Raw genomic sequence first — 12,528 nt, 5'->3', positions numbered from 1 at the left:
GATTTTTCCTTTGAGTATTTGTATGTAATCCATGAAGAGTATCATTTGCATTTTGATTTGAAATTTCCAGACTTTTAGATGAAAAGAAGTACTAGAAATTTTGGAATTTTAAGATCCCCCCTCCTCTAAAGCACTCACATATTTATCAAATATTTTCTGAGCTCTTAATTTGCACAGACAATATGCTCGGTTCTGGGATGCACAGATAACTAAGTCATGCTCCTGATCATCAGGAGACCTCTCTCATGATGGGATGAGGCTACACCAGGGGCCTATGTTAGAGTATATAGATATTACAAAGGAAGGACCCGTTATTTCCTCCTGGATTGGTGATGGGGGCCAGAGGAAATGCTCAGGAATAGTTTTTTTAGAAGAGATAACAGACAACATTTTCTTTTAATTATAGTGGAGTTTCTACTAGGGGAATAAATAATATTTCATTTGTTCATATGAGACTACTTTTTTTGTAATGCTTTTATACAGTATTAGAATGAGTTTGGACTTGATCATTTCAAATATTTTTAAGATTTCATTTCAGTTTGGATCCTTAATACCAATATCACTCATATTTGATTTATTTATCAATGAATTTACTATTAAATATGACACTAATGTATAACTGAAGTTATTTTGCTTGTAAAGTCTGAATGACACTCAAAGTTGCTTCTTAACTCCTCATCACTCTTTTTTTTTACATTGTAGATGAAAGAGAAGATGTTCAAAAGAAAACATTCACAAAATGGATAAATGCACAATTTTCTAAGGTAAGGATATTTTGTTACTCCTCTTTTAATATGGAATATATGTTGCTGAATTTTCAAACTGAATTATGCCTCTATGTGATTTAACATGTGACTTAAAAATCCTTACTGTTTTTCTCGTAATTTTTTATTTTAGCTGAACAAATCTGGGACTGTTATGTTGACTTTTAATTAAGGAAGAAGCAACAGAATACATAGTAAAGAGAAATTTTTTAATTTGATGAAATATATCTTTGGTTCTTCTTGATAATGTGATTTTCTTGAACAACATCGGTCATCAGGGGATTTTAATAGCAGTTTTTCATCAAGTAGCTAATATATGTCATATACTAGAAGAGGATATGAGGAATTTTTTATTGTTCTGAAAATGATTGTTTTTTGGTCCTTCTTGACCTTTACACAGTTCAAGAAAAACTGACAGGCTATTTGGCCCCTATCCCTTGAAGCATGTGTCAAGTAATTTAAGATGATAAGTTTATTCTCTTTTTCTGAAGCCATCAGTCCATCCTCTCAAAATTTATTTTGTAAATACAGGTCATAATCAATAGCACAATTCTAGACAATTTTTTAAATAAACAGTGTAAGATATTCTTTCTTTGAAAACTAGTATTAACAATAGTGCAATATTAGAACATTTGTGTGGATTTCAATGTTAGAAAGACTTGATTAATAATTCCCGATTTGGGTAAATCAGTCAAACACTTTGTAAGTCAGTTTCCTCATGCTTCTATCATGTGTGTGTGTGTGTGTGTGTGTGTGTGTGTGTGTATAATAAATCCAGATAATAGGAACATAAAGCTAATAAAATATGGACCATTTATACAAGGTTTTAATGGTGGCAAAATGGTGATAATGGTTACTTTTGCATGTTATTGCAATGATTAAAGAAGATACTACATGTGAAATTATCTGGCACAATGCCTGACACTCTTAATACATATGAATCACTCTCTTTATGGGGTCTTCTTCAATTTGTAAAAGTTTTGGTAATGGATCCAAAACAATCCACTGGGAGACTCAGTCTCAAAAGTATTCCCTTTACTGCTACAAAATGTTTTACGGTGTCATCCATTCTTTGTGGTATTTGACCACAGAGTTTTGCCAGGTACTCTTTAGTACATTGGCAAGAAGAAATTAACTGAATTTTAGCTAATTAAATTTCATTTGTGTTTACTTACTGAATTAGTTAATAAATCACTATTATAGAATTTTAAATGATAAACTTAGGAATTAAAAAGTATGTTTTTAAAATCTCAACTTTTTAAAAATAGGTGGGATATGAATAATTTTTTAAAACGCAATAAATTATAGAAGCACTAACAAGGAGTTCTCTTGCGGCACAGTGGGTTAAGATACAGTGTTGTCACTGAAGAGGCTCAGGTTGCTGCTGTGGTGCGGGTTTGACCCCTGGCCTGAGGACTTCCACATGCCATGGGCATAGCTAAAAAAAAAAAAAAAAAAAAAAAAGAAGCAGTTCCAGTCATAGCTCAGCGGAAACCAATCTGACTAGGATCCATGAGGAAACAGGTTTGATCCCTGGCCTTGTTCAGTGGGTTAAGGATCAGGTGTTGCCTGGTGTAGGTCAAAGCCACAGCTTGGATCTGGCATTGCTGTGGCTGTGGTGTAGGCTGGCAACTGCAGCTCCAATTTGACCCCTAGCCCAGGACCTCCATATTTGTGGGTGTGGCCCTAAAAAGACAGGAAAAAAAAAAAAGAAAAGAAAAGAAAAAAGAAAGAAGAAAAAAAGAAACTACAAATGAAGAATAAATGAAAAATGAAAAATAAACTGAGAAATATTTAGGATAGGAATGCATAATTCTCAGAATATTTGTAAGATGGATGTATATAGTTTAATTGCTGTATCTAGTGGCCTCATTAAAATTTTCTCAGTTTCATAACTTTGTAGCAGACAATAGATGTCTTTCAAATAAATATACCAACAAATCAAAAATGAGATTTTTAAAGTAATAATGTAACTAATACACTGAATAGTTGAATTAAACCAATGAGTTATTTTAATAAGGTATGTAAACATGATAAACTCTGTGAATTCTCATTCCCATAAATCGAAATAGATCATCATTCTCTATACACTGACATTTCCTAGTATTGTTTACCACAATTCATGTGCTAATATACAAACCATAGTTTGATATCCTATCTTGTATGAATACGTTGTGGGCACTGTCTTAGAGCAATTTTCACCCAACCTAATGAGCACCCATATTTTAAAAGCTGCAGAATAATCACATCCATGAATGCATTTCTGTTTTTTTTGCAAGTTTCCCTTCTCCCCCAAATCCCAAATTCAGTTCCCAATTTTTTTTTTTTTTTTTTTTTTTTTTTGCTTTTTAGGGCCTCACAGGCAGCATATAGAAGTTCCCAGGCTATGGGCTGAATTGGAGCTGCAGCCACCGGCCACAGTAATGCAGGATCCAAGTTGTGTCTGATACCTACACCACAGTTCTCGGCAGTGCTGGATCTTGAACCCACTGAGTGAGGCCAAGTATTGAAGCTGCATCTTCATGGACACTAGTCGGGTTCATTACCACTGAGCCACAATGGAAAATCCTAATTCCTACTTATTTCATTTATTTTATAAGTGTTCTCCCTAAACCTGTTCTAATTGGATCAAGAGAGTCAATTCTTTCAAATACAGAAGTTTAATATTTGGGCATTTCCTAGGTATCAGAAATATAAATCAATATTTATAAAGGTAGAAGAAAAATTTTTAGAGATAAAATTTTTATGTGTGTGTGTTGATTTTTCATTTAGAGACATGAAAAATATTTTCCATGTTATGTGATTTTTTCTGGTTAAGATTTGAGGTAAATGACTAAATTTTATCTAGACACTTGAAGATAATGAGAAGAGATAGCTAATGGATTTAGGTAAAGCCACTTGGTGATATCAAAACATAAACATAACTGTGAGATATGTCATTTGACATATATTTATTGCATCACTACTAGAATTGCACAGAAGTCTAAGCCAATAGGAGGCACAAAATTATTCTAAGGCAGGAATGTGTGTTTTCTTTATAACCCTATTGGTCATTACTAGTATACTAAATAAATATAATAAATCCATTTTGATCAGTAGTACAGAAAACTAAATATATGCTAAGTTTAAGATAATGAGAAAATGCTGAATGGAAGAGAATATGTTGATAAAGCCTTAAAAAAGAAAAAGCAATGAAGAATTTTCATCTATGTGGTAAATTGGACAGAGAAACTCATAACAACAACAGTACAAATAAATATGATGAAATAACGGTTTATTGATGAGGCATACATACACACACATTCTTGTATAATATTTGTAAAGTATAGGGAGACAGCAAAGTAGTTTCTTGTTATTTTGTAAAGCTACATAAGGAACAGTTTAGGGGGAAATGTGATTAAATATAGTCATCGTTTTGTTTCATTTGAGGCTTAGTGTATCTTTGTAGTAAATCTAACTGATTTTTTACTTTCCCAGTACCATTTAAAAATAGGCCCTATCTCTTTTTCAAAATAAGTCTTCTATTAACCTTCAATTCCAGAATTTTTACTAGGATGTGATTTATCACATCTATTCTATAAAGATAAGCAAACAATATTTCTCTTCACATAAACACAAAGATGGTGCTAGGTAAGATTAATTCAAGGTAAATATTTCTTTCCTTATAACTTATAGCTATTTTATAATCATAAAAAATTTAGTGTTTACTATACCACACATATCATTCACATTATAAAAATCTTGCTATTTACACAGGTTCATTCACAGAAGCTTTTAAGGAAAATACACTTTTGAAATCATGACCAACGATAATTTTGTCATAAAACTCTCTTGATGTTTGTGTTAGAGAAAAAGCAATTTGTGGAGGAAAATATTTACTACTAGATGAATTGAAAGATTTAAACTATTCCCAATGAGTTGTATGACAGTTTTGATCCTACACTGGATTTAGTGATTAACTTTATTTCCTTACTTTAAGTATACTTTTTCTAATTTTTCTAAAAGTAGTAGACAGTTTTATATTTGACCCAAATGAAGTAGAAATGAGTAATTTATTTTGTCTATGAACTGTATAACTGCTCATGCTATGATAATACATTTATGTCTTCATTGCCACAATGTACATGCTCATTCCTAAAACATGGGGCATACCTTTTCATGATAACCATGAAATGAGGTAGAATTAACTGAAGTAACACATTTTCCCTAAGAATTCACCATAATTTACCTTCTAGCCAGCATAATGAGTACAATATGATATAAATTAACACAAAAATTAATGAGTCAGGCTTCTATGTAAAAAAGTCAACAAAGGCTTCATTACATAACTCTGCACCATGGAGCCTTAGGAGAAATAATTATATCCACATTTAAAATCATTTCAGAAAGAAAGATATTGGAGTTCCCCTGGTGGTTCAGGTGGGTTAAGGACCCAGTGTTGACTCTGTAGATGCAGGTTCCATCCTTGGCCTCACTCACTGGGTTAAGGATCTGATATTGCTGCAAGGTGTGGCATAGGTCACAGTTGCAGCTATGATCCAGCATTGCTGTAGGCCCCAGCTGCAACTCTGATTTAACCCCTAGCCCAGGAACTTCCATATTCCACAGGTGTGGCTGTTAAAAAAAATATATATATATATATATATATATATATACACACACATATATATATACATAAAATTCAAATTCTTTGACCCTTGTTTTACTTATATGCCCATGTTTACTTTATGAGAAAACATAAAATATTGCCAATTTGGTTATCATGTAATATATTTTATGAATGTTGAATGACGTTCTCTGGATACTTGTTCATTTCTTTCTTGAACACGGCTTTGGCTATCTTCTTTGGATTGAGGAGGGAGAATAGAACATATATTTATATTTCATTATCATTATCTTGCCACATTCTCTATGCCAGTGTACACAAACACACACAAATACGCAGGTACAAACAGTAAGCATCTTAGAGATTTAAAGTTAATTGAAGCATTTCATTAAATGAAAGGAAGATTCTGGGATATAGGGGCAAAACCTTGTCTCAATGCAAAAGGCAAAAATTTGTATCTTCTGCGTCTGTTCTAAATGTAAATGTAACTAACAAATTTATATATAACTACCATGCAAGAAGCCTGACTATCAGATGTCATAGAGCAGAGCTGTTGTGTCATGGAAGAGTCACCATAGATATAAACAGACCCAGACTGCTATGTTCCTAGCTTCCTGTTTTTCCTTACTATTTGGTATCAGGAAGAATTAGGTCACTAGGGAAGATGAAGGGCAGTGAACTGAGTCTCTGGATTATGATAATAAGCCCATAAAAGGCTTTAGTAACACTTAAATTTTTTTGGTACAATTGTTTTGGACAGATGAATATTGGTACAGAAAACTATAGAAATTCTCACTTCAGAAATAGCTAAGATTAGAAGCATTTCATTCCTGTATATCCTCATGTTAATAACTCTATTAGGTTATGCTTTTGTGGCTAGTTGTTCCAGAGACCTCATGAGATAAGTATTCAGGATAGGCTAAATGAGATTTAGGTGGCTTGCTCAAAGTAAATGGAAGAGTTGAACCTGGAACCCAGGAAACTGGACTCCCATGAGATGTCCATGTCTTTTAATGTTGTGATAACTATTCCACCTACTAAATGCTACAGTTTTCTTGGGACATGTCACACATTTGATAGGTTTTATAAGTGGAGAGGGATTTTGAGTTCATTGAAAACTTGACAATAGAAGATATTTAATGCTTATAATACCAACAGAGACTTTAACCTGCTTTTGAATGTTTAATATCACCCAAACTCAACCACTGTCGAGAAAAATTGTTAATTAATTCTTTCTGAATAATTTCCAGTACACTAAAAGGCAATGCTTTTATATGCTAGGTTTTGGTAAGTGATGTAATCTAATTTTCAATATAAGCATGTAAATTGTTAATGTTGTTATTAATTAATATTTTATTTCCCTTAATCATAAGCAAATTATTATGAGATAATTTAAATATTGATCTTAACATAATTTCATGAGAAATACAAAATGTTGCTTTCCTGGCATGTGGGCTCCCTGACATCTACAGTAGATGTTAAGCTGACTTCTAGAATGATGTGTCTGTGTTTGCAATTGAGATAATTATGCTAATGGTCTAATCCACTGAGAACCATTCCCTTGAATGTTTTCCTGAATCTAATCTTTGCAAAGTACCCAAGTAACAAAGGATATCATTCAGTTACTGAAAGGAAAATTGGATTGTGATAAGTCTCTGTTTTCAATGAAAGACAAATAATTTACTGTTTATATTGCAGATCTTTCCTAGAAATATTTTTATCAACCCACTGTTACTGAGGTCTTAATAATTCTAGCTAGTTTTAGGTGGTATACATATTTTGCTCTTTAGGCTGCAATATTCTGAACTATCTTATGAGAAAAAAGGAATTGTTGATTGTAGTACCTACATAGTGTGGCAAGCATATTTAGCTGGCAAATGTAAATATTTACCAATTAGCATGACTGTTGCTAGCAAAAAACAATTCTCTGTAGCTGATAGGCAAATGTATTAGTTATCTGATTTAACCTATCTTAGAGTACTAGATACATAACTTTCTAGCAAATATATTGACTGTAGTAATTTATTTCCTTTTTGAGGAAGAATAGTTGGCCTTCTGGTATGGTTCCACCAGAGCTATATAGTTGCTAAAATAACCTTTCAACATTCAACAAATATGTATTGAGTGCCAACTCTGTGGCAGGCATAGTATTATACACTGAAAAAGGCATAACATGATTTTTCTTCTCTAGGAGATTATCATATGAAGGAAGAAACAATGATATAAACAAATAATTAAAATAAAATTTGGCCTCTAATGTAATAGAAGTGCCATGGGAACATAGTAGGAAGAAGGGGTAATTGCTTGGGGAGAAGGACATATTTTGAAAAGAGATGACATTTAATCTGAGGTTGTCCATGCAAAGACAATTTAAAGTAAGATTGTTAAAGAAAGAGTGCAACAAGAATTGCATGTGGAAGTGTGGAATGCTTAAAGAAGTTTGTCCTGTCAGGTGGCAAGTTGCCACGGAGATCTGTGTGAGTGCAGGATGGAGGTTGTGAGAGGAAGTACAATGCCATTCCCAAATAACTGTATTGTTGTTGGGGCCAGCTGAGCCAAGAATGAGATATTAGTCTAATCATGTTAATATGCAACTTCTGGTTGGAAAATGTGACATTCTAAAGCAGTAGTAGGCAGTGAGAGTTCCCATTGTGGCACAGTGGAAATGAATCCAACTAATATCCATGAGGATGCCAGTTCAATCCCAGGCCTTGTTCAGTGGGTTAAGGATCCAGTGTTGAGGTGAGCTGTGGTGTAGGTCTCAGACGTGGCTCAGATCTTACATGGTTCCGGTGTAGGCCAGCAGCTGTAGCTCCAATTTGGCCCCTAGCCTGGAAACTTCCATATGCCACAAGTGTGGCCCTAATAAGCAAAAATAAAAATAAAGCAGAAGGGAGTGATAGAGCAATTTGACTGCCCTCCCACCACTAATCCTTCCTACAAAATTGAATCTGAAGCATAGACTTTACATTTAGGGAATAGACATATGGATATAAAATGAAAATGCAAGTGTGTTACAGTTTTTTGTAGAGTTGTTTGATATCACATACAATCATTAGCATATTGCATCAGAATCACAGAATCACCTAGAAGGCTTGTTAAAACAGATCACTACAACCCATAGCCAGAGTTTCTGATTCCTTAGGTCTGGGGAGTGGGGGTGGGGGCAAGAACTTTGATTTTTAACAAGTTCCCAGTAAGACTGTATTCCTGTTATTAAAATTACCTATAGCTATTGTGTCAGATAGTGAATAAATATTTTTAATATTGTATCTATGCATTAAGTTCCTATTCTTTGTAAACAATGATTTTTATTTAAGGAAACATGCTTTGACAGAAGTGTACTGTTTGGGGTCATTCTCAGCCTATCAATAATGATGCTATTGGCTAGGAATGCTGAAGGCACTCACCTGGTCCCTTAGTACTTGTGGAAGCCCCCACAGACTCCTCAAGGAGAGCCAGTGTTGTGGCTGGAGTGGTTCTTTGTTATGATTTCAAAAAGCATCTCAGTAACAACCATCAGGGAACAAAAAAACAAGTTTTATTGCTCAGAAGTCCTGGAGTCCACAAGGCATGCCTGTGATCACACACTGAAGTCACAGGTAGAGAGAGAATGAGAGAGAACATTAACTTGGGATTCTGCCTTTATTGGGATCAAAGGAAGGATACCCAGGGTGTTATAGGTTCACTCTTTATTGGTAATTTTAAAACATAAGAGCAGGAATTAAAGCCCTGGAAGAGAAAAGCAAGCTGTCAGTCCAACTGTCAGTTATCTAAGTCAACCAGGCCTTTCTAAAAGGGGGAACTTGATTGGATGAGGCGGTGTGGCTCTTTATCTAGTTGTGTAGCCAGTAATGTGCTTATTTCAGGTGGGTGTCTTTGAAGTGGATGCCTTTGCAATCAAAAACTTACAGGAACTTACATTATAATGAAAAAAGTTAATTGTCAGGTGCTTATACTACACACAATCTACATTCATCACCTTATTATTTATTGAGATCTATTATATATCAGGTGCTCTAGGTTTCTGAACATGGCAATAAAGAGACATGCTGATGCTGCTGGTAATAAGGGCCACAATTTGGAAACAACAGTTGTAGAATATGAGTAATTTAATCAGGTCTGCAGTAGGGAATGCTTAAGGAAGCCTCATCTAGAATTTAATGAACTTTCAAGGGATAATAATATTTCTCTTTCTCCAGTTGAGAATCACTATACTTGATTGAAGTTGGGGTCTATCTTGAGGAATCTTTACTCAGTAATAGAATTGGACTGGTATTAAAAGACTCAATATCTACCAATCAGATATTTTATTTATATCTTATATATATATATATATGTACACCACATATATGTAGTCTTATAGTATTCTTTTATTAAAGTCTAAAAAATGTATATCTGATTGGCATAGATGTCTGAGGTAGGTAAAATAATTTTAAAAACGGAGTTACCATGTATTCTAGAAGCAGATAGGTGATAAGGAAAGAAATTAGTATAATTGAGCTCAATGTCCTGGAAAAAAATTAGCCCATCCAGGCATTATTATCAACTGTATCTCTGTTTTCTTTCACTGCAATCATTTCATGGACGACAATATGTTTTTCTTACTATATAATATGTATAGTATTTATTACGTACAATATATTTTCCTTCAATCTCTCTTTTGTTCATTACTTTGTTTCTGCAGAAGAATTTTATATTAGTGGCCTTCTGAGGCTTTCTCTGTGCTCCATTAAGGGGTTGTGTTTTGGATCTTACCAGGTTTCCTCTCACCTCCTAGAATTCTCTATACAATTATGATCATGGTAGCTAGAACACAAAGAGTTAAGACCAAATCTGACAGTAATCTATTGATACAAATTCAGCTATAGGTATCTCTCTTGTGATTCAGATAGAGGCAGATTTATAAAGTTCTTGCACAATAAAACACAGATAATGGTTTTTAAAAATCCTTTTCCTAATCTTATTCTAATTTAAGCCCTAATTTCACTATCTCAATTCTGTGTTCAAAGAGAAGTAACAGTAAAAGTAGACAGTAGGTGATCAATAAATAAGCAATCACTTTCAGTCTTGTCCAGTAATGTGGTCAGCTGACAGATGGAGACAAGCATACCCCTTAATTAGAAATGTTAGTGAAACCACCCATGGTTTAATATTAGCTGTTATTAGAACAAATGAGAGTTATGCATGAGTTTGCTAAATGTTTTCTTCTTTGATTTAGTTCACTTGGCACCCAGAAAACCATTCTTTTCAAATACAAGGTCTATGGATGGTACGTTTTGTAAAAACTGGTCCTGTTATGAAAATTACCTGCAACTCTTATGTCAGTCATAGAATAACTATTTTTAATGTTATGCCTATACATTAATCTCTTATTCACAAATAATCATTTATATTTAAGGATCATGCTTTTATAGAAATATACATAAAGTCTACATTCATTAACTTATTATTTATTGAGCATCTATGACATGTCAGGTGCTCTGGGTCTTTGAACATTGCATTAAAGAAAAAAAAATCCCTTTAATCAAAGGGCTCTGTGAACCAGATGAGCTAAACTAAACAAGGAAACATAGAGCAGACTATTTTACATTCTCTATGTTTATTTGTGAACTTGTTTTCTCTCTCTGCACCTGGAATATAGAAGTTTGGATAGTGATAGGTACTAAAAGGAAAAAAAAAATCAGGATGAGGAAAGAGTAAGAATAGGGTGGGTTGCTATTTTCTGTAATGGATCCTGGGAAGATTTCTCTGAAGAGACATAAGAAACCCAAAAGAAGAAAAAGAATGAATTATGCAGATGCCATGCAGAAGAAAGTTCCAGGCAGAAGGAAGAACATATACAAAGTTCCTGAGGAGGGAATGTGTGTGTGTTTGAGAGATGGCAGGGTGGCCGAAGTAGAATGACTGGGGTAGAGTGCTGTAAGCTACATCCAAAGTGGTATTAGGGAGACAAATCAGCTAGAGACTAATTGACCATTGTAAAGGTGTTGTTGGCTTCTACATTATGGTAGATTAAGAAGCTGAGAATTGTAATCAGTAGCTAGAAGCAATGCAATTTATATTGTAGCTTGTACAGGTAGAAGTGAGAGGTGAGCTAGAGGCCAGGGTGTGTGTGTGTGTGTGTGTGTGTGTGTGTGGGCGCGCGCGCGTGCACAGTTAGGACTAGGTTGGTAGCCATGGACCTGGGGAGAAAAGGTCATAGTTTGGATACATTTTGTAAGTAGAGATAACAGGATTTACTGATGGACTAGATATAGAAATTGAGTGAGTAGATAAAAAGTTTTAGCCTGAACTTAAGGACAGATTGGATGGCTATTTACTGGGATAAAAAAGATTATTGAAGGAGAGGTTTGGTGGGAAAGTGACAAATCATGGGAAAGAGTTTTAGTTTTAGTATGTTTTCATGGAAAGAGTATTTATTTTCAGCTCCTGAAATTTACCTCAAGGTTTTGAGGAAGGACGGAAGGAAGGAAGGCAGGAAGGAAAGAAGTTATTATCTCAGGTTTCAAAAAAAGCGAGAGAAGATAAAAGTACCACTGTCATTGTGTGTGTGAATGTGTGTATAATCCAGTTAATTGCATGGGAGTTAATTTGATCTTTGCCTCTCCTAGGATCTAGGATGGATAGCCGTAACTCAGTGGAGACAGCCTTCTCACCATTGTTTCCTTCATAGTATCTACTATGTAGACACATTGTTGACTGCATTATAATTATTTTACATCTCTTAACTGAGCTCCATGAGGGTCTGAACTTTGACTCAGTCATCACTATATACTCAGCCTAGGTCATATTCCCTGGTGTACAGTACAGTGATTGTCAGTAAATATTTATTGAATAGATGGAATGAATCACAATAAGGAAGGAAGAAAGAGAGAGAGGCATTGAAAACAAATTTGGTCATATTGGCCATCATCTCAGACCTTTCTTCTGTCAACAATTTTTCATTCATCTTCCTTCATGTCCTCAAATATGACCTCTACCCAGGACCTAACACTGTGCTTGATACTTTGGAAGCCCTGAGGAAATGATTTTTGAGTATGCAGCTTCCAAGTATGCATTAACATTGAGTTTAAGATCCACATTTCTTCCTGAACCTTTCCACCAAGCCACGGAAAAATCCTAATATGAGGCCTAGGTGATAAAAATGGGGAGGAC

At 34.4% G+C, this 12,528-nt stretch overlaps 1 protein-coding gene across 14 annotated transcripts in view; it reads left to right on the top strand.

The window, feature by feature from the left end:
* DMD (dystrophin) overlaps positions 1-12,528 on the top strand; it is a 2,622,506-nt gene that overhangs the window by 648,492 nt on the left and 1,961,486 nt on the right. For all 14 annotated transcript variants that reach the window (XM_021079543.1, XM_021079551.1, XM_021079550.1 and 11 more), the window contains 1 exon segment: positions 703-764. In XM_021079543.1, the coding sequence (XP_020935202.1) occupies positions 703-764 (62 nt within the window).

Source organism: Sus scrofa, chromosome X (genome assembly GCF_000003025.6).
Source record: "Sus scrofa isolate TJ Tabasco breed Duroc chromosome X, Sscrofa11.1, whole genome shotgun sequence".
In the NCBI taxonomy this organism is placed as follows: Eukaryota; Metazoa; Chordata; class Mammalia; order Artiodactyla; family Suidae; genus Sus; species Sus scrofa.
Note: the sequence above shows the minus strand (reverse complement) of the source record. Positions and strands in the feature narration are given on the sequence as shown.